At 46.6% G+C, this 27,359-nt stretch overlaps 1 protein-coding gene across 1 annotated transcript; it reads right to left on the reverse strand.

Annotated features, from left to right (window-relative positions):
• Window positions 1-4,976: 4,976 nt before the first annotated feature.
• Window positions 4,977-27,013, reverse strand: SPINT1 (serine peptidase inhibitor, Kunitz type 1). Its single transcript, XM_053981020.1, has 12 exons — window positions 26,996-27,013; window positions 23,482-23,620; window positions 22,829-23,301; window positions 15,181-15,332; window positions 13,674-13,812; window positions 12,410-12,580; window positions 11,719-11,745; window positions 10,649-10,774; window positions 9,687-9,737; window positions 8,722-8,892; window positions 8,008-8,064; window positions 4,977-6,940 (listed from the first exon to the last, which is right to left on the reverse strand). Exons 3-12 carry the CDS (start codon window positions 23,256-23,258, stop codon window positions 6,744-6,746), a joined length of 1,521 nt encoding a protein of 506 aa, XP_053836995.1. The 5' UTR covers window positions 23,259-23,301; window positions 23,482-23,620; window positions 26,996-27,013; the 3' UTR covers window positions 4,977-6,743.
• Window positions 27,014-27,359: the final 346 nt, after the last annotated feature.

Raw genomic sequence — 27,359 nt, forward strand, 5'->3', positions numbered from 1 at the left:
CTGAGTTGCAATGCTGAGCTGCTCCTTTGGGCTCAATTTTCACCATCAGCTCTGCAGGCCACTGCTCACCCAGGGGTCCTACCCGGCCCTGCAGCCTTGGCTGGAGGCTCCCACCACATAGAGGGCCAGGACAGCCCTGCAGAAAGATCACCCAGCAGAGAAACGGAATGTCCCTCCAGCCTGTCCCATGAAATGGACCTGCCTGGCACTTGGCAATGTGAAGACCATTGCCCATCTGAAGGAGCACAGCTCACCTCCATTGCACAGAGACAAACACATTCTGGAAGAAGCTGCAGTGGCTTGTGAAACACCAGCTGTGAGGTACAGCATGTGAGATCTTAGATCAGTTCTTTGAATCTAGGGCCTTGTGGAGAAAGAGGAGCCTAGTGGTGAAAAAATACTGATGAAAACAAATAGCTATTTTCTTGGTACTTGGACTTCCTTCTGGACCTCACCCACTTGCCCCAGGGTTTGCCAACAGTGGAAGTTCCCCCAGTACACAATGCTTTAATATTTAAATTGCAGTGTCTGGTACATTGACGATTTCCAAGCAGAGCCCTCCAGATGCTTACTCATTTTGTGATGGCCAGGTATTTGCATGGGTTTTACAGCCTTGAATATTTAAGACAGTAATGTGATGGGAATGCAAGAGAAAAGAGAGAAGTTAAAGCTCCCTGGCTGAGAATGTGCATATACAAGGGGATGGGAAAAATGGTATTGGGCACATACACACTGTGCCAGCTCTTCCCTTTACCTGAGGGGCTGCACTCTGCACAGATCCTGTCTCTGGCCAGGCCCTTAGCTGCTGAATGGGGAGATAAATGGAAGTAGGATGGAAATTGCATGGCTGAGCAGCAGAGGAGTGGTGGATGGATCAGCTAGCCGAAGACATGACAGACAAGAGGCGATTTCTGGGGAAATTAATTTTCCATTTAAGTCAGATTAGCCCAGGCTTTGGGGTAAAGGGGAGAAGAGCTCCCCCATCCCAAAATACTAAGAGGAGAGGGAAAGGAAAATTTGTTGACAGGGTGTAATTCTACAGCATAAGCAGGGATAGTTTCTAAATATGAAAGAGAACTAGTTCAAACTGGTTTAACAGAAACTCCATGCACCAAAAACCTCCAGTGAGGACATTAGAATAAGAGCATTGCATCCTTACCAGCAGCTCCTGTCTGCTCACCTGCAGAGCTGCATGGGCCATGCAATGACCCCACAGCTCCCTAGAGCTGTTGAGCCTCCTCAAGTGGGTCACAAATGCCCTGTCAACCTCTAATGTAGATTTGCAGGGAAGGGTTGTACTGCAAAGCTTGGGAGACAGAGCTACCAGCTTCCAAATTTGATGACAGTCTATTAAAAGAACTGTTTTGGCTTGCTTTGGTTTTAATGAAGGTTCTACAGCCTGAAGTCCTCTGATTACTGGGGAAAAGTCTCTTACTTCTTTCAAAATGTAGTGTGTATGCTGGGGAGAGCAGTAGAAGTCAGCAAAACAAATCTGGGAAACTGATCTAAATAGTTAAAGAAAGAGAAGTGCCCACATGGGTTTTTTTTAAGTTGCACTGATAAGTTTTTGGGGCTGGACTGGTGACCCCAGTATCAGGGGCTTCCTCTGTGTAACCCATACATAACGAAAGGGAAGTAAACCCAGGGCACAGAACACCAACAAGAGGTGTGAGAGACCCTACGTCAATCCTCTGTTCTTCTGAAGGTTTTACCACCTCTCCTTGTCTTGCAGGTGGATATGACGCTTTGAGACCTGGGGGAGTATGGTAACATGGACCATAACATTAGACCATGATATAGATGTGGGTGAAGGGAATAGGACCTTGCATCTTATGGAGCTCACAGAGGCTCACATCTCACACCTCAGCACCAACTCCAGCAGTGCACCATGCCCCTGCTGCTTTGACAGTACAGTGTCCAAGGCAATACCGAGAGGGATACTAAGATATTGCTGCCCCCCCTTGTGGACATCTCAAATGGAGCTGGCAAACCACCCTGGGCAGCTGCTCTGGCTGAACAACACCCCATACTGAATAAAAAATGCAGCAGTGCAGCCCAGAGCCCATGGCAGAGGCAGAATTCTTGGGGCCCCTGGGGATGCACTGCGGGAAGGAAAGGCTCCCACAATGCCTACATGAGAGGGACACTGTAGTTTCATTTAAAGAAGAGTTTCTAGCTGGGGGAGTCCCAGCAGCTCAAATTTCTGGACCAATGTTTTGCTTCAACTGGTCACAAGTATTTTTTAACAATCCTGAAGCAGCCATCATGTGGGTCAGGTGTGTCAGGGCAGAGAACAAAGACACAGGCTCTTTGTATGCACTGAGACTTGTGGAAAAATTCCCTTCCTGTCAGAGCACCTGCCTGGCTCCAGCAGGGCTCCTCTTCCTCTTCATCTCTCATCAGCTGCTCGCTGTCATTCTGTGTATCCTCTCATCTAGGCTGGCTCTGGGCAACCTGGAGAAAATGGTAATTAAGTGTTGGGTGGCCTCTGCAAAATCTTCTAAAGCTGTTACAGGAACTGATGGTTAGTTTCAAAACTCCTGACACAGCTGGAGATGAGGACATCTTGGAGAGGCAGCTATTGAATAAGGGCCACACAAACTCTGTCATGCCTCATTATGGCACCTTGCCCAGGAAACACTTACTGGTCAGCCAGGTTTCCTTGCAGAAAAGTTCCTCCATGCCCTGCTAGGTGCTGCAGAAGAGAACAGAGCTGCTAGAATTTCTAGAGGTGATTGTATTTCTCTGTGACTAGAAGCTATTACAATAACATGCAGTTCTGTGCTTGATAACCAAGGGACAGTGTTTACAATTTCTCTCTCCATGATTCCAAGGAGGAAAAAAAAAAAAAAGAAAAAGACTGTCTGGGAAGTTTTCACAGGCTATTTCTCACACAGGTGCTATTTTAGTGAGCAAGATTTGCTTACCACATAGTGGACTAGACTTCAAATCTGCATGTGTGCCATTTAGGAGCTCAAAGCACACTGCAGTAGGAGCAAGTCTGGTCATTCCTAATGCTTGAAGTAAGGTGTGCAAAAATGAGATTCAAGATCTGTCTTTACATTATGTAGCACTTGCACCAAACTGTTCCTTCTTTCCCCCAGCTTTAGAGCTCTACTTTTTAACCAGAATGAACAGTTTGGTCTCAAAACCAAAATAATTTCTTCCTTAGGCAATAAATTAGGCCTGAAGGCTAAAGCAACTTATCAGAAAGTTTCACCTCCACAGCCCACTGTGGCTTTTGTATGTAGAACAGTATTCTGGCCTGCCACTGTGGAGTCATCCCTTGTTGTATCAGGGCAGCTGCTGCATTTGTTTGCAGAGCCATTGTGCCCCGGGGAAGCCAGAGACACACAATGGATGTTTAGCTGCGAGCTAATGCTTCCAGACCAGTAAGCCCCACAAACCCTGCGAGATCCCCTCCAGCCTGCTGGAATAATCTCAGCCAAAAGCTCAGGCAAATCCTCCTTCCTGACAGTCGAAGCAAGGTGACTAAACAGCCTTGCTGGTCAGGAAGGGCAGAGAGCTTCCACGGTTTTCCTTCTGCAGAGGTGAACACCACCCACAGGCAGACTGGACAATGTGAAGGAGCAGTAGCTTCCCCTCAGTGAGGCAGCAGCTGCAGGGGCCTGCCAGGAACCTGGCTCCTCAAGGCTTGCAAACAACCCTTTGGAAAACACTGACCTCGGTGGGGAAGGCATTGTCTGCATACACTGCAAGGACAAGGGGCAGGTCCAGACCTCGGAGCCTCCTGCCCTGAACCAGCCAGCAGCTTCACACAGCTGCGTGCTCCTGGCAGCTGGGGAGCATGGAAGATGTGCTCCCTGTCTTATGCAGCCACTGCAATTGGGCAGCTCAGCTGTCACCGAACACTGTTCTTGCTTGGGCAGTAAGGCTGTGAGGCAGCCTCCCCTCACTGCTGGTCCCTGAGGAGTGGGATTCTCATATTGCAAAGTTTCAAACTCTGGGCTCTTGTTCCCATCTGAAAACTTCCAAGAGCTGAGATTTCCTGGGAAGCAGGAGCCCTTGTGTCAGGTGGAGGTGCAGGGGCTGAAGGCAGGTGGGACTTGAGGGGTGCGGGCCCAGAAGGCGCACGGGAGAGGGCTCAGGCCAGACCTGCAGCCTCCAAAAGGGCTGTGTCCAACACCAGGGGACACAAAGGTGTGGTGTAAGTGAAAGAGACTGCAAAGCACGTACCCACCTCTCTCTGGAGACTGTCACAGGAAGCAGTTGTGGTTTCAGGTGGCACTCCCAGGCCAGGGGTTACCGCCGGGGGGGAGTGGTGACCCCATCAGCCAAGCTGAGCCGGGCTCAGCAGAGCTGCTCCCGGAGCAGAGCTTTAGGGGACAGGAGGGATAATGTCTGCACCTACTCCTGTAAGTAGCTGGAGATGGCACCATGGAAGGGCTGGTGTAGAGTGTGTGGTCATGACAGAGCAAAGCCCACAGCCCAGAACCAGGAGAAAGCGTTCCTGCTGCAAGCAGCACTCGGAGGCCCAGCCAGGGTGGCCAGATCAGTGGTGCAGGGCAGGTCCACCTGGTTGCCATACAAACCCACTGCCAATTAGTCAGTTACATTTAGCTGACTTTACATCGCAGTTCTTGAGCGATCACCAGCCTGAAGACACAGAGCAACTCCTGTTTGAAGAATAGTGTCTGCTTTTGGTTTCAGACCCAAAGCCCAAACCAGTCTGACCAGCTGGAACCCAGTTTCAGGTTACACCCTGCCTTGCTCTCTGGGTGACTTAGTGGGTAATAATCTTTCTCCCAGAACACCTCAAGCAGTAGTTTCCTCTTCAGGTATCCACATATGTTGCACCTCTGCTTCCAGCCCTCCCCACACCATGGCCGCTGCTGCAGGAGCTCTCTCGAGATACCACAGCTGAAGCAGATGAAAGGGTGTGAGATAGCAGGCATGGGAACGGTACCTGCCCCCTCTGCTGGTCATTGCTCCTCAGACACCACTCCCAAGCCAGATAAGACAAACATCTCTTTATTATCAGAGTGAGAACACACACCAAAAAAAAAAAAAAAAAAAATCAAGACATTAGGTTTCTTGCATAGGTCATGATAGGCTGTGGGAAAAACAAAGAGATGGAAGAAATGATATGAGACAGGTCACAAAAAGGAGGAATCTGACCCAGGAACGCTGAGGCAGATGCCTGTAATGGGGAGAGGCATACAGTCAGCATGTCAGCAGACTCTGGGCAGCAGACTTCTTTCCTTTCAGCCCAGGCATCAGCCCAGGGAGGCAGCTCTCCTGCCACTGCACTTGGGAGGACCTGAGCAATGTCCTGAGCTGGGAATGGCTTCACCAGAGCACTCCAGAACCACTGTGCCCTTGGCCCTGAAAGAGTCACAAGCATTTTAACTGAAGTCTGTACATAGATTTATGCTTCTTACACACACACACACACACAAACACACACACACACAGAGACACACATGCACCAGTTTCCTCTCTCTTCACAGCAGTTTTTCAAGAGCAGCAGGTACTGGAAGTTTAGGGATTGGTGCCAGCCCCACAGCTGACAGCACATCAGGCCCTTCACAAATAGCTTCTTCTGCCTCAACAGAAATCCTCAGCTCACTGAGGTACAAGCCCAGACCAACAGATGCAGGACAGAGCTCAGAAGCATCTCATTGCAAAGGGGCTACAGGGGAACATATAGGACCAGGACTGGGAACAGGACATTGGCAAAGTGGGGATTTCACATGCTGCCTTGGGGTCAGAGATGAACTTTGGACCTCCCAGAGCTGGGCTGGGCTCATCTCGCATCAGGAGGGACGAGCCAGCAGGAGCAAGGAAGCCTGCAGATATTAGCTGGTGGCATCCAGCCCACTCCTGTGCTCTGGGAGATGCCACGTACTCAGGTCAGGCAGTGTGCTCAGAGGAACATGCAGTGAAATCAGAGCTGCAGCTTTCCTGCACAATCAGCAGGAAAAGTAAGGACGTTTACTTCATGTGAGAATAAATAGATATTTTCTCAATGTGTTTGGGTTCAGACTGAATACTGGGAAAGGAACCAGGGCAACTCACAGAGAGAAAAATGGTGAACACGTACTGTACACAGGAGATTGAAACACAGCAGCCAGCCAGCAAAAAGTCTAGATGTGCTTTTCTGTTAAAAAACAAAGCCTAGTGACTTAGGCAGGTGTTTCTGTTTCTGTCCATGCTGAAAACAGGAACTGCCGGACAGTGTCAGAGAGCCCTTGGATCAGGTCTGAATGATTATGGGAATCCCACAGACCTCAAGGGATGCACCACGACCAGGCAGACTGCTGAAAGGCAGGGCACCTTGCAGAAGGGGAGGAAAATACAAGGTTAAGTGGCAGAAAGTGACACTGAAAACAAATTGCTGGCTCTGGTGAGCTTGCACCATTCACCAGCATGAATGCTACACAGATCCAGTTCCAGGTTCCTTCAGGAAGTTGAGCAAAGTTGTGCCCCAGATTTGAGCAGGAAGAAAGACGTAATTCAAAGTTTCACTGGATTGTTTGAGGTTAGGAATGGATGGATGTCAGAGAGCAACAGAATGCTCCCAGTCCCTCGCTTTCCAGAGCAGCCATTTAGCCTAGACAATCACAAATACTAGTACTCCCAAATCACAGTTAAATCTTGGCCTGATGCTCCAAATGTCTTCACAGAGAATGAGTCCTTCAGGCACAGACCTGTGTCTAAAAACAGAACTCCAGAAATTTTGGGGAGTGCCCCAGTGCTGAACTGGAGAGCGAGGCTGTAGGTCAGACTGGTTTGGTGGCACTGCTGTAGAACAGATGCTCAGTGTCCTCTGTGGTAGAGAGGGTTGAGTTGGTAGCAGTGGGAGGCTGACGGCGGTGGCTGCTCTTCTTCCTTTTCTTCAGGAAGAAGTAGCCAATGAACACCAGGACCACCATGATGCAGATCCCGAGGAGCACAGCAATCACTACCTCAAAGGCACCTGCAGGAATAAATGAACATATTAGAAGGCATGCTCCACAAACTCTGATGCAGCAGGAGTGGCCAGGACGAAGCAAGCACAAAAGCCACTGCAGAAATTGTGCTGGCAAAGAGAAGAGGCAACAGCTGACATGTCAGCACGGTGGTCACTGCACAACCAGCAAAGAAGAAAGACGGCAACTGCATGGCACAGCCAGCCTGTCTCTCCCTAATGGTATTTCCCATCATTTCCCAGATGCACCACGCCCTCTAAAGGCTGTTCCGTGACTTTGGCAGGCTTGGCCGTTTGACAACCCCAGGAATATCAACTCCTTCTGCAACAGCAGCCGTGTGTCATACCTCAACAGGGAGGCCACCAAAGGGTAGTCACAGAAGACACCTCCTGGCTGGGACAACACTGAGGGAGTGAGCTATGGAGGATAGGCTGAGTTTGTGGGAAAGTACTCTTGGCAGTGGTGTGAGCACTTCTTCTCCAACCAACCAAACCCCTGCATCATCAGTGGAGGCAGTCAAACATGATGCTTTTGAGAGACAGTGTGAATTTAAAGATTAAACCAATCTCTAGGATTTAAGAACAATAACCTTAATGTCAAAAAAACATTTTAAAAATAATTTGTATTTCAATAGCGCTGGGCTTTTTTAGTGCTGTAGAGAGGCTGTATAGGGTCATCATATTTCCCCACAGTCTAGCACTTGATATTATTCACATATCCACTTGAGCTTGCTTTCTTGTAGAAGTTAGTAGTCCTCATGTGAAATTGGCTCTCAGGAAGAGTTTTACTTTCCATTTTTTTATGTTGAACTGTGGAACATTCATGCAAATTGATGGAAAGAAAAACAGGAGTCTCTGTAAGAGCTACTGAGTCATAGACACAGGAAAAAATGGACCACAGTTGCACAGCACACAGAAGTACCTCTTGCCACTGCCAGCATCCCACAAATCCCACACTGCTCCCCCAGCTTCACAAGGGGTGTGGGAGAGAAGGCTACTCTTTGCAAAGAAAGACAAAGTATTTTCAGGACAAGGAAAAGCAACAAGAAAGATTGGTTGGGAAAATTGTTACTCACTTAACATAGCAGTTTGGGACTCAAATGATTCCCATCTTCGACCAATGACATCTGCTTCTGAATTGGAAACACAGAGGGGAGGAAAAAGGTTTTACAAAGAAGCCTGGGAACAAGGGATAAGACAGGTTTCTGAGGAGCATATTTCCAGTGCTCTGAAGTGACTGAACACACACAGCATCCCTCCTGGACAGCCGTGGTACTGAGCTCTCAGGGTAGGCTGTGAGGCCCAGCGTAGCTGAGGGAGGTAGTTTGCCTCTTAACAGATACAGTTTGGCAGTATTCTTCCTGTTGGTCTCCAAAGCAATATGTACCAAGTGTACAGTGTAACCCTTTCCCTATTTTGTTTAAAGCTTCAGTCTAGTGTGTCATTGGGATTTTCTAAGTTTCTCCCCTCTCACTTGGGGAGACATGGAGCCAAGATACGAGGTTAGATTCTCTTCAAAGCAGACATATCTCTGGTTAATTCTGTTATCCTTCTTTGTCTCTTCTTCAACATCAGCACCCAAAATGCTTTCCAGCTCTGTGAATTAACAGGCTGCATTGCAGAAAGATGCTGTAGATCACCCATACTGTGGGGCATGGCCAGAGTTGGACAGCAGAGCAGCTTTGACTGAAAGCTCCCAAGGCACTGCCTCTTTGGGACCACAGAATTTAATCTGAAGTGGTTTTCCCACTTTGATCAGTAAAACTCCAGCCCTCACTATGTATGCTTACTTGTGATGCCTGAACATGATTTCATGCACTCTTCCTCTTGTTCAAAGTTGTTGCTGTTGCCACCACAGCCCCCGTAGGTGAAGGGGTCACATTTCTCCAGGAATGGGTTATAGTACCAGCGGGAGATGCTCTCGGTGCACTGTCCAGTATCAGGCAAGTCCACACAGTGGCCTGGCAAAGCAAGGCAGAGGTGCTTTAGCCCAAGCAGTGTCTTCCCAGAGCAGCAAAATTTTCTGCTCACAACAAAAGAGCACAAGCACCATGGAAGAGGAAACCATAGTTAGAACAGTGGCCCTCCGGTCCCCGCTGCTCAGTTGCCAGCTGGTCAAATTTGCAGTGCAAAGGTGAGCTGGCACCTGCCATAAATCCAACTAGCAAGCAGAAAAAGGAACTTCAGAGTGTGGAGTCATGGTAAACCCTGGATTCACTCCCCTGTGGAAATGACCTGTCCTCCCTGGCAGGCAGAAAGGAGCATGAAGAGCCTGGACACACAGAAACCACGGATCAACTCGGGTCTCCTCTACAATGAGCTGCATTTAAGTGACTTGGAATATATTCTTTTAGCCCTGTGATAGGTCTACTGTCTACCGTTTAACAAACAAGGCAAAGATATGGGATCAAGCACAGATATTGCTGTGTCCCCCACACTGCTTTGGTTTGCACTATTTAAAAAAAAAAACACTATGCTGCAGGGTTGTGTACAGGCCAGGTACTGTGCCCAGCAAGCAATATGCATGAGACCTACCTGGATGGAAAAAGTTTAGGCAGGAGAGTGAATACCTGCTGTCAACAGCTGTCCTCAAGGTCAGAGAACAGGCCGTTGCTCATTTTCAGTAGAGGGCCTAACCAGATGCTACACCTGGTTTTGGATTTATAGAGGGAAGCAGTTTTACCATGGAACAACAAACTGAAGAAAAAACCAAAAGCTGGCAGAGGTCAGCCTAGGTGCCCTGGATGGTACATACCTTGCTTATGTGTGACGTTGATTTTCTGCAGTCTATTGAACTCACGAGCATCTGCAAGGGAAACATTTAATGTTAAAACTTCTCTCACCAGTTGAAAAGAAATGCCTCTGTCCATGCAGACATGGGCAGACAAGGCTTTCCTGCACCTTCCTTTGCTTTCACAAGCCAGAGGAAGGGAGATATAATTTGATGTTCTTACATATCTCAAAGCTATGAGAGGAACTTGGGAAAAATAAAATGTAGCAACAAGAAACTTTTCTCAATTTCCAATCCACAGATACAGAGACAAAACTAAGGAAAATAAAGGCTGCTTTCTTATTTTTGTTTTCCATCAAGAAGTATTGGAAAAGTCACTCCAGGTTTTAAGAAATATAAAAAGCACTAGTGCAGAATATAAGAGAGGGCAAGAGAGATGAATCATAGGCTTGCAAATCTAAAAAGGGAACAAAACACGCACATACTGAAAAGAGATTATGAGAATTCAGAAGAGGTGAGGAAGGATGGAAGAAGGGAGGAGTAGGGTGGATTTGGGCATCTCACCACTGTGCATTTACATTAGCATAAGAAGATATTATGGGGACTGTGGCACTGGACAGACTTGGAGAAATAGTGATTTCCTTCCCCATTTCCCCACTTTTAGAGAGCAGGTAAGTCATTCAGTGAGAAAAATATTGAAAGGGGACAGAAAGACAGGCCTGAAGTCTTACAGATAGGTGCAGAGAAGAGACTCAAAGCGTATTAAGAGGCAGGAAACGTCACAGAAGGAAGGCCATCTCTTGCAGTCAGAAGAGATACAGGAAATGGCAGAACCTGTAAACATAATACTGTGGAAAGAGATAATGCAGGGTCAGGAGATAAGAACAGAAGACACCAAACAGTATTGACTCAGCACCTGTAACTTACATTGGACCCATTCCTGGGCAGATGCTGAGGTTGTTTGAGCCAGAATTTAAAGTACTTACATTGCTCACAGTACATCTCATCCGATTCATCAGCACAGTCGGGAGTTTCATCGCACTCCAGATAGGCATCGATGCAGCAACCATCCTTGCATCTGAAGAAGGGGGCCTGACAGTTCCCATTGCATACTACATCAGAAACAGTTCAGATAGTTCATTAAAATTCATTGTTTCTCCCTGCCAGATGCTTTACAAAGGACTTAAAAGCTGCTGATAGGGCTGGCAAACAAGAAACAAGGCAGACTGGTAAAGGTCTCTCCTCAATGCCACCTTAGACTCAAAAAAAAAAAAAAAAATCTGTTTATAAAGTAAACATTACTCTGGAAACAGCCATGTTTCCTCTCAGAAAGGAGTACATAGCAGGTGGAAGCAAAAATGAGCTACTCAGGAAGAATGTGGAGACATTGCTCAAGCATGGGGGATTAAATTAGGAAAGCCAAACTGGAACCTGCACACTGGGCTGCAAAAGCTTCAAATCTCTTTGCTCTAGAGGTTGTCCCAAGTGCTGACTACTGTGCCCAGTTCTCAGCTCCCCAATGACAAAAAACATTGGCATACTCGAGTAAATCTCAGCAAGAGCCTAGAGCACAAGACCTAGCATGAGGAGAAGACAGAGATTATAGAAGAGACATTAATTTTGGAGCACAGTAATAGGATTATTTAGGATTAATTAATTTTGGAGCAGCAACAGAGAGGAGTTGCAACAAGAGAAAGAAATTCAATATAAGAGGAAAAAATTATAATAAGGGTCATCAAACACTGGCACAGTTTGACCAGACTAAATGTAAAATCTCCTTTTTCAGAGATACCCAAAACTGAACTGGATAAAGAGCTGAGCAACCAAGGGTGACTCAAAGCTGGGCCTGCTTTCAGGAGTGGTTTGGATCAGATGACCTCTAGAGGTAATCCCCAACCTAAATTATCCTATGACATGAAAGTGAAAGGCTTACTAAAGAAATTAGTCTCCAGTGCCTCACTTTCCACACTGAGTCCTAATCAAAAGCCACAGGAATGGACATGAGATACTCAGCCCAAGCTTGCAATAGGATTACATTGTCCTATGGGAGACTCACCTGGCTGTTGTCGCCCACCAACAGAACCTGAAGAGACAAGGGGAAAAATAACATAAAATAAACTTACCATAGCATTTTGTCATCTTAAGATCAGCTTTATATTGCTTTCATGTATCACATGAGAAGAGCATATTTTCTGGAAGGAGGCCCTGGTTTACAGAGGTGAAATATGGACGCCCACTACTCAGAGATCCAGATGAGTTGTACTTACATGAGGCAAGCCTGAAGGAGTACAGGGGAACTTCCTACCACAATTGTCTTTCTTTTCCAAGGCTTTAACCTCCTTCTTAAGCTGTGCACTACAATGGGTCTGGCAGAGGCTCAGCCCATTTATCTGAGCAGCACTAAATTGTTCTCAGTGGCTTGAGGGTGGCAAGGAGGGAGATTAATTTCATTTTGGGAGTGAATAACTTCTGGCCCCCAGCTGCACGATGCTGCTCTCTGAATTTAGGCTTCAGATGCAACACAAAGATTTGATGAGGGCTTCTGCAGCCAGAGCACATTGTCCAGTGCTTTAGGAGCTGGGTCAGATATGTTGGCAGCTTAAGATAATGACTGCCCATCCATAATTAGCCCAGTCTCCTCAGCTTACTGGGCTCTAACTAGGTGTCAGCCAAGAGGCTGCAGTACTTGTCCATAGGGTCATCCCCATCCTATGAGAAAGAGGGGGCTGGATTTTTGAAGGACTCACCTCTGACATTCTTGCAGGCAAGTTCACACTCCTCTTCCCGTAAGTAGTTATTCTTGTTGGGCTTGCAGCCACCAAAAATGAACTCCTCACACTGCTGAAGGCTCGGGTTGTAAAACCAGCGTGGAAAAGATCCCCGACACCAACCCACCTTCTTTGGAGTCAAGCAATGCTCTATCAAGAAAGTTAACACAAAAGGGTCTGGGTTAGATAAGTCCTTTTGAAAACTTTCTGTTTTGTATATGTGAAGGCAAACAAAATCTTCCAAAGGACATGTCTGAAAGGTTTATAAAATCTTGACCAACATAGAGAAGGAGAGTAGGGAATAATGGAATTATTTTTTTATATGAAAGGGAGGGTCACAAAACCGAATTAGAAGGTGCCACATCCATAAAACAAAAGGAGCTGCATCCCCACACAGCTCATAGTTAAGCTGTGAAACTCCCTGCTTCAGGAGGTTGCTGCTTTTCAAAGATTACATGAGGTCAAAAAGGGATTCGTATATTATTAAACACAAAGACACCATCTTCTGCTTAAAAACATCTCCTAGCTGCAAAATCCTTGGGGATTATTCAAGCATAGTAGAAATTTACTGATAGCGTGTCATGTTCTTGCACTCTTTCCAAAGTACCAACCTCTGCACACTGTAGAATGCAGTGTATTGGACTTTGGTCAGACCTTTAGCATCACTTGACATGGCTGCTCTTATATTTTTATGGTACCTGAGGTAGGAGACATCCCCTGCTTAGCTAGTAGTCAACCATTTGTCCAAGAACTCCTTACCCTAATACACTTGTAATGCTAAACATTTTCATCGTTAAATAAAGCTATTAAAGAAAAAAAATTAATCCAGGGATACACTGAATGCCCTGCAGATGACTCCACCTACCCTGCAACCTAAGGGTCTTCACAGCAAAACCACAGAGTCAACAAGACCTTTCACATTCTCCTGTTTGGCAACCTCAGTTGCACCCCAAGCTTCACCCGCTCTGGTGTCACCCAGCAGAGAGCAATAACAGGCAGAGCAGATGGAGTTATTGCAGGTACCATCTCCTGCAACGGTACATGAAAACTCCAAAATAGATCACTATGAATGCAGAGACCTTGCACTACTGGTGCAGGCTATTACTGGGAAAAAGCTGACATGCAAGTTCAGGCTCTTGGTTGTGCTCTTCTCCCATCCACCCTTCTGAGAAGAGCACCAATAATGCCAGAGCAGCACCCAGGCTCGAGGACTCCAGGTAGATATGTGTGGGCTCAGGCTCACCTTCTGTCTGCTCAGAGCTCAACACCACGATGGTGATGTTGGTGAAGTCTTGCTGTTGTGCAGTGTCTGTGACAGTGAGCTGGAAGACATAAGTCCCCACCTGGAGGTTGGAGATTTCTACCTGATCTTCTTCGTGCTTCTGAGAATGCAAAAGAAAGACTTATGTAGGAGAAAAGTACTTCTAAGGAAGAAGTGACTAAAGCTATGCAAGGCTCATGTTCCTGCATTAGGGAGAAAGGAACTTGAATGGAAACCTTCGAGCAGATGTCTGGCATGAAAAATGTCTCAGTACCAGACAATCTCCCCAAACCCATGGACTGGAACCCAACTGGAATACAGAGAGAACAAGTACCACAAGCATAATAAGATATTTCATGTTTTGGGGCATTGTGAAAGCACAAGGGAAAATAAAACTCTTTGGAGAGGACAGAAATACCTGTAGTTTTTACTTAACTTTTTAAAATTTAAAACCCATTATGAATCATTTATTTAGTACATAGGGAATAAGGTAGCGGTATTTAATTATTTTGTTAGAAGAGAAAGCTACAATATTATTGACACAAACTTTTCTTCTATATTTGCAATAGAATTGGACCTTCATTTCTATACTGTATCTGGTTTTGATTAGGTTTCAAAAGAACACAGCCTTGCCATATATAATTTTTATGTAATTAATACAACATAATATCAGGGGACATCCTCCCCCTGAGAAGTTGGGGTAGGGCAAAGGGAAAAGGAAAGGAGTACTTGCTGAATTACACAGACCCCTTGGCACTCCAGAGTTTGTCACTGTTGTTGCTCAAAATCAGTTGTGGGCCTGATGTACTCATTTGCTAATTCTTCCAAAAGGTGCCGCAAGAACTCCATGGCTTTCCAAAGCATTTTGCAGAAGTTTAAAATAAATAATTTTTAAATTATTTTTTAATTATTGTGGGCCTTCTAAAGCCACAATTTACTTTTAACATGTAGCAAATAGACAGTGTTCACACCTCAGAGATCTTGGATCTCTGCTCCAGCTCAGATAAAATAGGAGGAAGAGCTTAACAATTTAAAGAGAGGCAAAGTCCAGGAAAAGCCCCAGGAGCACAGAAGCAGAGCCTGAGACCAGATTGTTCAGAGACAGAAGAGGAAATGCACTGAAGTGGAGAGACTAAAACTAAGAGAAGGCCCTTCACTGAATTGTAGGATCTTGGGACCAGAGGCAGCTCTTGCATGGAAGCTCTGCCCTCACAGCTGCTCCCACCCAGGCAGGTCAGGTGTTGCTCAGGAAAGCTTGTGACAGCATCCTGTGCAGGGAGCCTGAGACCTAATGTGGCCAAAAATGACACTTCTAAATAATGTGTGAGAGAGGGAGGGCAACCACAAGGAGTGCTCCACAGTTTTTGGGAACAGGCTCCTGTGTGGACTGACTTGAACAAGGTGACTTTAAGTCAGGGCTCTGACTGACCAACTGAGTGCAGACCACAGGTGCCACTGAGCAAGCTGCTTATTCCCTGCAGCTCCCTACCTTCATCTCCACAGAGGGGTCGCCAAGGATCTGTTTCCATTCATAGCTGACTATCCCATGGTCATCCGTGCTCTCTGTGCCTCTCAGCATCACTGGCTCCCCTGGCTGTACCCTCATGTCCTTGACAGCACGGGCTATTGGAGGGTGGTCATCTGCAGAAGGAATGTAGAACAAGGCTTGGGTAAGAGACTGAAGGGTCCAGTCCTTGTCTCCATTACAGGAAGACAAGGGAAAGGGATTCTTCCAGGCTAAATCAATCCAGACTTCAACTGCTGAAAGGAAAACACTTTTATACAGCTGTGCTCCTTGCAGCCTGAGCAAGCAACAGGCAATCAGTACCATTAATACTGCCCTCACTAATTTAATAAGTCCACAATCCACTATGGCAGTCTCTTTGAGCCATTTGGCTCCCTGGGCACTTCGGTCCACAGGAACCACCATAAGAGGGTGGCCTTGTGGCTACAGCCATTGTGCTTCTGAGAGTAGGACCACATCCTTGGAGAAGAGCACAGAGCAATGTCCGCCCTTCACTCAGTGAGACAGCCTGATGTGGGTGTTGAAGAATGTGGAACTGACTCTCATCGTTCCTCCCACTATCTCTAAGCACTACATTAGCATATTTAGCCAGAGCTACACAATGTGGGACTTGGATGAGAAATATTTCTCTTCCAGATCATCTTTCACCCCACTCTTGGACAAACATGCCTTTAAAACAGCACAAAAAAATAACCATTCATGAGATTGTTATTTTTGTTCCATAGATTATCTTACCAGCAACTTCCACAATCTATTAAATGTTTTTTTCAGACTGTAAGTAGAAGAGATGTAAACTGATCCCCGCCTGTGCCAGCAAGAACAGCCTATACAATGACACCGCTGAGCCTGACTCATAACTCCTTCTGGCCTGAACATCTCTGATTGCAGGCTTTGTGCATAGCTCAGCCTGTAAAGCTCCACCTGGTAGGAGCTGTACCAAGTCCAAGACTCAGTGTTCCAGCTCAGCCTGAGTCTTTTGTAAAGGCACCAACCATCATTTATAAGCTCAATAGAAATTGACATTACACTGTTATATTGACTGTGACTGAAGGAGAGGATTAGTGTCCAAACCCCTGAGAAAATTACTCCATTGGCTGATTATTTTCACTGTTGCAGACTTGCTCCTAATTTCCTGTTTGAGTCCTATGTATCTGGATTCAGATTCCAGCTATTGACTCTTGTTGCAGTCTACTGAAGAGACATTTAATAAAAGGCATATGTACAAACAAACCTGACATTAAAACAGGCCACTTATTTCTTTTGTCACCTTGTACACACCACTGCAAACTCTGGAAAGGGGACACATTCCTGCCATTCCTGCTAGGCAAACAGCAGGAGCCTGGCAGGGAGAAAGGCAGCCTACTCCCTGCCACCGTCCTGCCAGGGTGAGCCCAGTAGGTGGGTGCAATTGCACAAAGAAAAGACCAGTTTTTCAACAACACAGAGGCTGATCCTTAACTCGTGACTCCAAATCATGTTTTTCCTTGACACAGGTAAGCATGTACACTTTAAACAAAAAATTGCAGGCCAAACACCCAGCTGCTTTGGGTTGTGGGTTGCATGATTGAGTAAAAACTAAGTTCTATTCAATAGATCAGCAACTTCTCCAGTTCCTATCTCTGATTAGCCAAATTTACTGACTCTCTTCACATCCAGAAGAGTCAAGAGTATTTCTTTATTTGTGGTGACTGCCAAGGTGTAATGCTCACTAGAATTTAAGGACTTGTTTTTCAAGTCTATCCCTTTTCTCCTTAGGATGCCTGAAAGTTCAGTGACTTTGGAGTATTTCTGCAACACTGACTGTAGGAAGCCACACTGACTGTAGGTGGCTGTTTTCCACCTGAGCTTTAGAACCAAGTGCTGACCAACCCAGAGTGAGTATCAGCAAACTGCTTGTACAACAGAGACTCCACTCTGTTTTGCTCTGAAAGTCTGTAGGAGAAATGAAAGTTACCTTTGCTATAATGGTCTTTCAACCATGGAAAGTTTCTGCTGTAAATCTCTGTAATTAACAGGGAGGTTAAAGCTTTATGATGCTGTCTGTGGCATGCTTTTTACTGCGAAACATACTCCTGGAGTCACATCGTAAACGACAATTTCCTCTCCCATTTATATAACACATCAGTAGGGGATGTCTCTTCATGATTCCAGAGGAAAGTATGATAGAGGGAATCCAAATTGCTTTAAAAAGTTTTATTACTCACACTGTTTTCATGCCTGAGACCCTGATTTTCGCTTTTTAAAAATTTTCTTCTTGTTTAAAAGCTCAGGCAGTCAGTGGCTTGTCTGGCTTCACCTCTAATGAGTTAACTTGAACTAAAATTGATGGGGAAACAGGAATTTGAAAGATAATAAATTTCTACAAGGGCTTCAAAAGTAAGCATCCATGTGGGGTAGAGACCCCACCAGGGACCTTGCTATGCAGGCACCACTGAAATCCCATGGCAGAATGTACCTGCAAAGCTCACAGTTTGGAGGTTTTTCTCTTCTGGAATTCAGATATTAGCTTTTGCCCTTGAGATCTATAGAAAACCAGATTTCCTCCATTCCAGAGCTCATGCAGATACACCCTGAGTAGCTGAGACTACAAAACAATGCTTAAAAATACCTCAGAAAGATTTGAGGCTGACACTAGAAAGAGCTGGAAAGCTTTCTGGTGGTGACTGAGGGGCCCTTACAGCCCTCTGCTGACTGCCTTTGCAGGAGCAACTTGCAAATGAGACAAGTGTGGTTTGCACTGGGGACCAGGCAAGGGAAAGACCTCGCTGGGGACAAAAGACACTGCTCAAAGCCACTGACCAGGCTAGGAGCAGAGACAGGAGCAAAAATGAGGCCACTCAAATTCCAGTATCCATGAGACACAGGACCTTAGAGATTACAAGAGTCAGAAGCCAGCAGAACCTGTCTGCTGCAAAAGCAGGTGGGCAGCAGTGTGGCTCTTCCCACAAATGCTTAAGTTCTCCTGCATTGCTTCCAGGGAAGTCATTCAAAAGTGAACAGCTTTCTCACCCATCCACACTAGAAAACTCTCCATTTCCATGGGCAGAGGTAATGAAGAGGTAACACTGCTGCCACAGTATTAATTTGCCTGAGGTGGAAAGAGAGGAAAGGGAACAAGGCAACACAATGCAGTGCCTGGAGAAAGAGAAATACAGGCTCTTTCTTTAGGGCTTCATGCTTGCTGGGCAGCAAATACAGTCATGATAAAGCCATACAGTTTTCTAACAACTCATGCACAGCCAAGCATTAGTTTCTAGAGGTTTTTGTGGTGGTTTGTAAGTGGTGCACAGAGCAGATCAACTTAACCTCTCTAAAAAAATACAGTATGACTGAATGGATTATATTTTCAGAATAACATAAGATGCTGCTGTCACTAGGTTCCCTCCATCCTTCCTCAGATTATGGGAAATCAGTCCTATTTGGCAGGCAGAGGGAAAGACTCTCCCACAGGTATTTATGCCATTTTAGTGAAGACTGGTTTGTACTTCCAGTCTCTTTGAGGAGACTGGAGCTCTGGAGACAGGACATGATGCAGCCACTTCAGTAAATGCTGCATGACAAACACTAATTTCACAGCAAGCAGAGTGGGAGCCCCACATCACCCACTCTGAGCAGGGAGCTGGACCAGATGGTCTTCCAGGACCCCTCCAGTACATATTAGCCTCTGAATCTGTGCTGTAGGTACTGACTGTGCAACTTCCCATCTCCTGGCCTGAGCCTAAGCATGAGCAGCTGACTCAGGGCTCAACAGCATCAGCCAAAGGGGGACCTGTCCCAGCCCCAGCTGTGATACCAGTGCTGCTCATTTTAGTTGTCCACAGAATGGAAACCAGCATGGGACCAAACATTTGAGGAGGGATGAGCTTTACTCTTGGGGAGCTCTCTTTTTGGAATGCATTACCGAAGTTTTAGCCTGCAAATCTCCCTCCATGGTGAGGCAGGAGCAGACATATCTGATTAGAACCCTGTGGTTCCCAAAAATTTCCTGTCTCCCACTCACAAGCCCTGGATTCAACAGGAGTAGGAGAGTGTCACTGAGCATTTCAAAACAACCACAAAAGGTTCAGTTCAAGAAATGGACAAAGGTTCAGGGAGGCTATTTTCCAGTTTCACACCCAAAACTGGTTTGCCTAGACCAGAATAAGCTGGGCTAGTTACTTAAACACTGGGCTCCATTATAACCAATAAAGTGCATGGTGAGCCTGCCCCTCCCGGATGAGCCAGACAGAAAACTCGCACCAAAGTTCAGGCTCAGGAATCATTTAAGAAGATCATGCCTTTTAACAACAACATCAGAGACTTCAGGCTGTACGTTAGCTGAAACAGGCAAGAGACAGTGCCAAGCTGCCATCACCAGCTTACAAAGAATTCAGAAGCTCTTGTTCTGCAAAATACTGAAAATGTATTCAGAAGATGTGCAGAACCCAGGTTTCAGCTGTATTCATTGTTGCCTGTAGCCACAGGTTTTTCTGAAGTCATAACAATGTAAGAGTGGCCACAGTGGGTTAGAGCAGGTACCCCTGTCCGTGGTTCACTTGCCATCCATCGCTGTGGATGCTTGAACAAGAGCAAGAGCACTGCAAGAATATGCTCTCCCAGCTTTCAGCTACTTCCATCAGGCTTCAGGAACACTCCAAGATTAAATTTGCCCCTTCAGCAGCCCCCAGCTGTGTGCTTTTTAGTCTCCTAGGTAACTAGAGTTACCTAGTATCCTCCTAAACATATATAAACCTCTTAATTCAACAGGTCTGCTCCCTGTAGTAGCAGTTGTACTGTGAGTCTCATAACTTGTGACTTTTCTGTTTAATGTCACCCACTGGATTAATTAACTGGGTATTTCATTATTCACTAGAAAAAACATGCATTTAATTCTTATCATTGCAGAGGGTGTTGGAAGAGACATACAGGTAAAGGCTCCTAGGACACCTGACAGCAGCACATACAGGAAAGGAATGCATGATAAAGCAGCAGATAAGCTTCCTGCAGACCCTTAGGGCCAGAATCAGGGGGCTGCCAGTAACCTGGGATCCAGAGTAGTCACAAAACTTGACATTTTAGTAGTGATACAGCGCAACAGCAGGAAAACTACACAATTTTGTCTCCAGTCCAAAACCTGGGCCAAGATTTTGGGAGGAAGACCTGACATGCCAAAACTGGCTTCCTTTAATGCTTGTTTCACCTGGCCTCTTCACGCATCCCTAAAAGGTCAAGAAGCAAAAATGCTGTAGAGCTTCCTTATGCTGCCAGGTGGACACATTCAGTGCCCAGAGGTTCCTTCACCTGACCTCCTGCACCTGCTCCATTGTGCCCTTCCCCGTTTCCCCCTCAGTGACAGCCAGGCATCCACCTTCCTGTCCAGACAGGTCTTGCATGGACCCAATTCCAGCATCATGGCTGGAAGGGCCTGGGGTTTTGGTTTGGATTTCTTTGGTTTATATCTGAATCAAAATGGACATCTGCACTTTTAAGTGTCTCATCAACTGCTGTAGGGAGGAGGACTCAGTTACTTCTCCAGTAAGATAACTCCCTTGGTCTCTTTCCCCTGCTAGCCCTGCAGTGTCATTCAAGGTTACTCAGAAAGCTTTTGGTATCAAAGACAATGCCTAAAAATTTCAGAGAGGAGGAGAACACATTTCCAATAAAAGCACAGCACAAACATCGCAGCCTGACCCAAATAACAGTGGCGAGCTGCCCAGCGTCTGTCACTACAGCTGGAGACCTGCCTGGCACCCAGCACCCTCTGAAAGTCAAAGACAGCAGTAGAAGAGACTGAGCCCCTCCTACATCCACAGCAGTCTGAGGCACAAGCCCCATGAGAGTAAGGAGAGGCACCCGAACTGCATTTCTGGAGTGCTTTTCACTTCTCACTGATAAGCCCTCCTGGGTCTTCCTGCCCCACCGCAGCCATGCCAGGATCAGTGAAAGGAGCACTACGGATGGATTGCAAGACAGCAACTTCATATTGGTGTCTGGGGTGCTGCAGCTCGGTGCCATATTTTAGCAAACATGTCACTGCTGGTCACATAGAGAGGTCGGTGACCCTGGGACACTTTCTAAAGATCTGCACACGTGGAAATGCCAGACCCTGGGACCACTCAAGGGATGAGGGGCCTGCAGTCTTGTTGTATGAGGCACTGCTCCACAGAGGTAAAGAGTGAATTGCTCAACAGTACATTATATTTTAATCTAATCTTGTGAAATCAGGATGTACTAGAGATGATGCATTCCCTTTTCCTCCTACAGCAAAACACATAGGAGTTTAGACAGCTGCCAGCATGCCACCTCCAGTCTTGATGATGTGGCCTTCAGTTCCTCCCTAACTGCAGCTCCTGTGAAAAGGATTTTGAGCCTGGAAAGGAGGTGCAGGAGAACTACTGAAACAGTCAGACACCTTTACCAAAAGGCCCTAAAATCCAGTAGGAAGCCACAAGTAGGGACAGAGGACCAGGAGGACCACTTCTGCCACACTGCTGTTCAAACCAGCAATACCCAAGGGATGCTTCAGAGAAGTGCAAACCCCTCACACTGCTACTCAGGATGGAGAAGTGGTCATTGTGGAGTCTGGGGCCATTTCCTCCAGCACCCACAAGGCCTCAGGCTGCTACATCCCAGCAGAAGAGCAAAGATCTATTCAGCTCACATCATCAAGCCCTTGCACCCACCTGGATGCTCTCCTTGCCATCTTCACAGATCCTTTCCTTCCCACAGGTGGGCAGGAGAGGGTGAGGAGGATTACCCATAGAGATATCCTCTAACAACCCTGCCCAGGGACCAACAAATGATAAACTGGTTATGGTTGCCAAAGACCCAGCCAGGCTAGAAACATGCCAGCCTTCTTAGGCTTCAACAAAACACAGAAGGAGGGGGCAAAAGGAGAAGCTGCTGTCCCCTATTTTTAGTGTTTCTGAGCACACTGCAGTTCTTTGGAGATGGCAGGTGGCCAGCTTCAGATTAGTTCATTTTCCACCAGGCTCTTTGTGTCCAGGTGCAATCTTTTAAAGCAGGGAAACAGGGATTGCTGAAGAGAAACCCACCTCCAAAGGGGAAATTTTATGACCAGCCTCCCCCAGCTGCTCCTGTCCCAGCAGCAGTGACCAGCCCCAACAAGCAGAGAAATACTGACGCACCTCACCATCCAGGCTGCTGTTAAATAAAGGTAAGTGGATTGCATCCTGCCTCCAGCCCCTGAGCAATTAAGAGCTTAATGCAGCCCTTTAAAACCTGGTTATGTGTAGATTTTTAGAGGATTTCACTTTCCAATCTCAAAGGCCATGGGAAGGGAGAAGAAAAATAACACCATTTTCTCTACATTGTTAAGTAGCAAAAACTCTGACTTTGGTAATCATACACTCCACCTGCTTCAAACAGGTTAAAGAGAGATTCTCTATTCATTCACTAACAAGTAAACTGAGGCACAGATCTTAAAAATGAGTATTGGGGTTTGGGAAAACCTTTGTGGCAGAAGAAAACACAGAAACACCATCTTTAGCATCACTCTACCCCGAGTGCTTGGCAGCACTGCTGCTCCTATGATGGCCGGAGGAGCTGGCACCAAGGAACCATTAATGCTCTTCCAGACCCGGTTTGCAGGGATCCATTACGGGCACCTTACCACTAGGTCTGTGATTCTGCATTGCCAGGTAGGAATCATACACGTCCTTCTTCAAGAAGTTGAGAAAGCCGATCTTCCTGGCAAACCTGCAAACGAAAGCCTTCTCATAGAGGCAGTTGAGGAGAAAGCAGCCCTGGATGCGGTCCTCCTCCGAGCCCGGGCCCTGCTCCACGAGAGCCAGGTTACAAGCGGGGTCCTTACAGCAGGCTCTCATGCAATCCCTGCTCCGATGCACCATGGGGGACGACAAGAAGGTGGCTCCATTCTGGACGGAGGCGTCTGTGTCCAGCACCCAATCCGGCAGCCCAGCCGTGAAGTCCTCCAGGCACATTTCACCGAAGGGTTTTTCCTTCTGCCCTTCGCTCAAGTCCAACACCAGCAACAAGCAGACCCAGGGTACAAACCATGGACCCGGGCTCCTTCTGGACATCTTGGCGCCCCGATTCTCACTGTCTTAGGACTTCAATCCTTTCCTAAAGGAAGGGAGAAGACACATGAAGCTAAGAGGGACAGTGTTCAAGTGTGTGCCAACCCGGGGCAAGAGGCAGCCGGAGCATGGCCGAGGCTGCGCTCTGGATTCCGGCTCGCCCCGAGGTAGCCGAGGTGTCCCCCGACCCTGCACCTCACCCCCAGGCATGTGCTCTCAGCCCCACCTGGGCGCTCTCCGCTGAAGCTGCTGCTGGGAGCGGGGTGTCCCCGCCGCCCCGCCGTGCCTTCACCCCTCAGGTGCGCCTTCAGCTGCGTCCAGCGGAGACAAAGGCTCGGTGAGCACAGGAAGTGAAAACCAACTCCCTGCGAGAGTGGAAAAAAAAAAAAATCAAGTCACTCCCTTGCATGCTGAATTGCGTAAGAGGAAGGGGAGGAGAGGCAAGCTGATACGATCTTCTACTCCCCTTGGAGCAGAGCCGAGATGGATTCTCTCGCTCCCGCAGGTGCGGGGGCAGCCACTCCAGACGAGCATTCCACCTGCTGGGTGCTAGCTGCATCCCCGTGTTAAGGATGCTCCAAAGGACCTGAAAGCCGAGAAGCAGGTGATCTGTGTCCTGTGGCAGTCGCCCTTGTGCTCCGGTGTGGTCACTGGCACTATTAGCCTGTGTCTCGCTAACCCAAATGAGTCAGCCTTGCAGCCCTGTCTGCAGTGCCCACCGCCGTTGCTGCTGCCAGAGGTTTTGTGCTCAGTGCAGGCATCCCGAAATCATGAATTCCCTGCTCTTGGGACACAGTAGTTTTTGTTTTTTTTCATCAAAAGCTCTTGGGGTCGTACCTGGAGGCTGCCTGAGCAGCAGGACCTCTGCTACCCCAGCAGTGAAAATTTGAAGTAATCATCCCCCACTCCTGAGCAGCACTTCATTGTTCTCCTCAATCTCATATAGGTTAGCTATGGTCCATTTGTAGTGCCCTTGCCTTGCAGGACGGTGCTGTTTGGGGCCGTGGGAATGCAAAGGCTGCCTGCCCATATATTTTTTCCCTTCATGCTTTTACTTGCAGATCCATGATCAAATTCCTCTGTTCAAAACATACACCTGTGTCATCCACCCCCTCTGTAAACAGTCCTAAAACCCCTGGGCAAACTGCTCTCATCCCTCTGTCATTGTCCTTAGGAAAGCTGGGAGTGTTGGTAATTTGCTTGGACATTATTTACAATGAAATATTTCATCACTTAAAATAACAACAGCAAATCTGTGATGGCATTTCATGGTATGTCTTCAGGAGGAGGTGGTGAGCAGCAGCCATGCATCAAACAACAGTTGGCTTTGTGGTTTGGGAGACCACTCTGGTGTCCAGCATTTCAATTCTTGCTGTTTCTTTCTGTAACTCTGATCTAGCCTTGTGTATCCCCACAGGATTTCTCGAGAGTCCTTAGAGGCACGGTTTCTGCCTCCTGGCTGTCACAGGCATGACAGGAGGATAATATTGTGGGAATATAATTTTTCCATACCTCTCGTGACTTTATATGGCCTGATGTTGACATTTGTATAGTACCGACATCCGTTAGGAAAAGGGAATTGCTTTGATCTGGCAGTGGTAATGTATAAAATAAGCCTTGAAAATTGATAAGAGAAAACATGAATATCTGCAGAGCAAAGAGATGTTTGCTTTCCTCATTGGCTTTATGAGTCTTTTTGTCTGAAGAAGTGTGGGTGTCTCCCACTCCATTTACAAACCAGATATTTTGAACCTGCCTGCAGACCATGCAAGCAGTAAAGGGGGAGATGACCTTGCTTGTTTTGTTGTATTTAAACGTCTAAATACATGCAGGAGAAATAAAAATGGCAACAAGATTGTCTCCTTCTTCTGTTCTGCACTGCCTGAGATGCTCTGCTTGGAATTCTCTCTTGTTTTTAGCCTGGAATAGATTTTTCCTGGATAAATAGTCAAAGCCTTCAGGGTGGAGCCAGATAAGGCTCAGTGCAGTTCTCTGACACAGAAGCAGGGAGCTCAGGGAGCAGTTGGCCCCATGGCAAACCAGTGACTGTGTTTGGATATCCCCACTGGCAGAATTGTGCCCAGACACTGTAGTTTGGTATGTTTGTCTCACTGGCAATAATTTAATCTACCTCAGCAGTAGTGTTGTGTTACAAAATCGGTCACAGATTTCCTGCAAACCTGAAGGACATGATGCCTCTTCTGCTTGTGCCAAACAATATAGGAGTAATGTCATTCCTACAAACACAGAGCTGGGAGGATTCATTGATTGGCATCTCTAGTGTCTCCTCCCACTTCAAAAAAAAATATTTATGAAAGGATGAGCTCCTTCATAAGACGATGAAGCCTAGCCTTTAGAATAGATGTTTTTATTGGCTTTTACTCTTAGCAGAAGGCTCTGCTAATTTCTGCTTCAAGGTTTTCTGCTGTTCACCCTAACTGTCTTTATAGTCACTTCATACTTAGTTTTATTCAGTATATTCAGTAACAGTAGCACAGTTTCTAAATATGCCCAGTTTATTCTGGAGGAATTCAGTAATTAAAATTTTAATTGAGACTGGGCCCAAGATCAAGGACTTCTATTAGAAGCCCCTCTCTGTGGCAGCAGCCCTTCTTCCAACTCGGTAACTCAATTTTTGCTATCCTAACCTCAAAATCCCATTACTGATCACTTCTTCTGCAAAATTAATAAATTCCCACAGCTTCAGCTGAGACATGTATTATTCATGTTAGCATGAAGGGAAAGTAGGGTGTGTGATTTTATAACCTGGGAGTGTTTTTAAGGGGTCCTGAAACAGTGAGTCATTGTTAACTTTTGTCTGTCTTTGAAGTGTCTGCTCTCAGTCTGGGAATAACTATTCCAAGGATGACTCAGGGGGGTAAACCACACGGTAGTTTAATATTTGACTAAGATTAAAAGAGGTCTTAGACACGCATGCCTTGTAACAAATGCAGTGCAGGAGCCTCCATCACCTGCCTTCTTTCTGTGTGGTTGCTCTTGAGACCACAGGACCTTTGGCAGCTGGATGCTCACCTTCCAGGAGGAAGTGACTGCAACAAGCAGAAAAATAAGGAAGACTTGATTCAGGTTCCCCTTTGCCCTGCTGTGCAGCCCAGCTCCATGGCATCATCATCCACAATGACTTCCTCACAGCAGCTTGTCCCACCGGCTGCTGCAGATGAATCCGTTCTGCTGTGTTTTACCTGGGAACTGCTCCATGTGTAATTAACACTTGGGAGACAGGTTTGCTTGCTTTTGTTGTATTTGCCTCAGGTTAAACCTCCTGGTGTGCTTTAGGGGTGAGACCCGGATGCAAGGGATGGCACAAAGATGTGGCAAAGGAAGGAGACAGGAAGGGATCTCATCAGGTTATGACTAATCACTGGTCCTGCAGAACAAAGCAGGAGAAAGGATGACAGCCTGCTGAGTCCTCCTGAGAGCCATTCCCATTACATCGAGGTAGCTTTGGGGAAAGGAGTTACAATGAGGGTATATTGTTTCTTTGGGGATATTCTTGTCCACGGTTTTATGGCACTGTTTTTTACTTTAATGTTACTGGTCAAGGTAAACCCTTAAAGGCAGGAGCAATGGGAAAGGAAGAAGTGGAAACAGTGTCTAGACTAGTTACACCAAGAAAGTATTCGCATTTTTGTCCTGTCTGTGCCAGGTTTCTACAGGGAGATAGGTATGGAAATGTGAAGCAAAGAACCTTCAATTTGCAGGAACTAGAAGAAACTTACATTTCTCACTGAAGTTCTCACAGACAACTTGGTCTGTTCTTCATTGCACCTGTGGGTGGAACAGGATCGGTCATAGGGTTCTCTATAGACTCTCTTCCATTACTTCCTACAGCAACCACATCCCCAGAAATCTTTCAACACCTTCAGACCAGCTGCCAGTGCCTCCCAGGAAAGTCTGCTCTCTCCTCTGCTTGTAGATGGCAATTTCCCTGCAGGTGTGAGCAGTATAGTCCCTGCAAATGGAATGGTACCCTTTCAAGGGGACTAGGTCATAATAAACTTATTAGTACAAGAGCTGTACAGCCTCTGCAAGCCTAAAGTGTTGAAAGCAATTGGAAAACAAGGAAGATCCCCTTCAACTATT

The sequence above is a fragment of the Vidua macroura genome, chromosome 6 (assembly GCF_024509145.1).
Source record: "Vidua macroura isolate BioBank_ID:100142 chromosome 6, ASM2450914v1, whole genome shotgun sequence".
Lineage (NCBI taxonomy): Eukaryota > Metazoa > Chordata > Aves > Passeriformes > Viduidae > Vidua > Vidua macroura.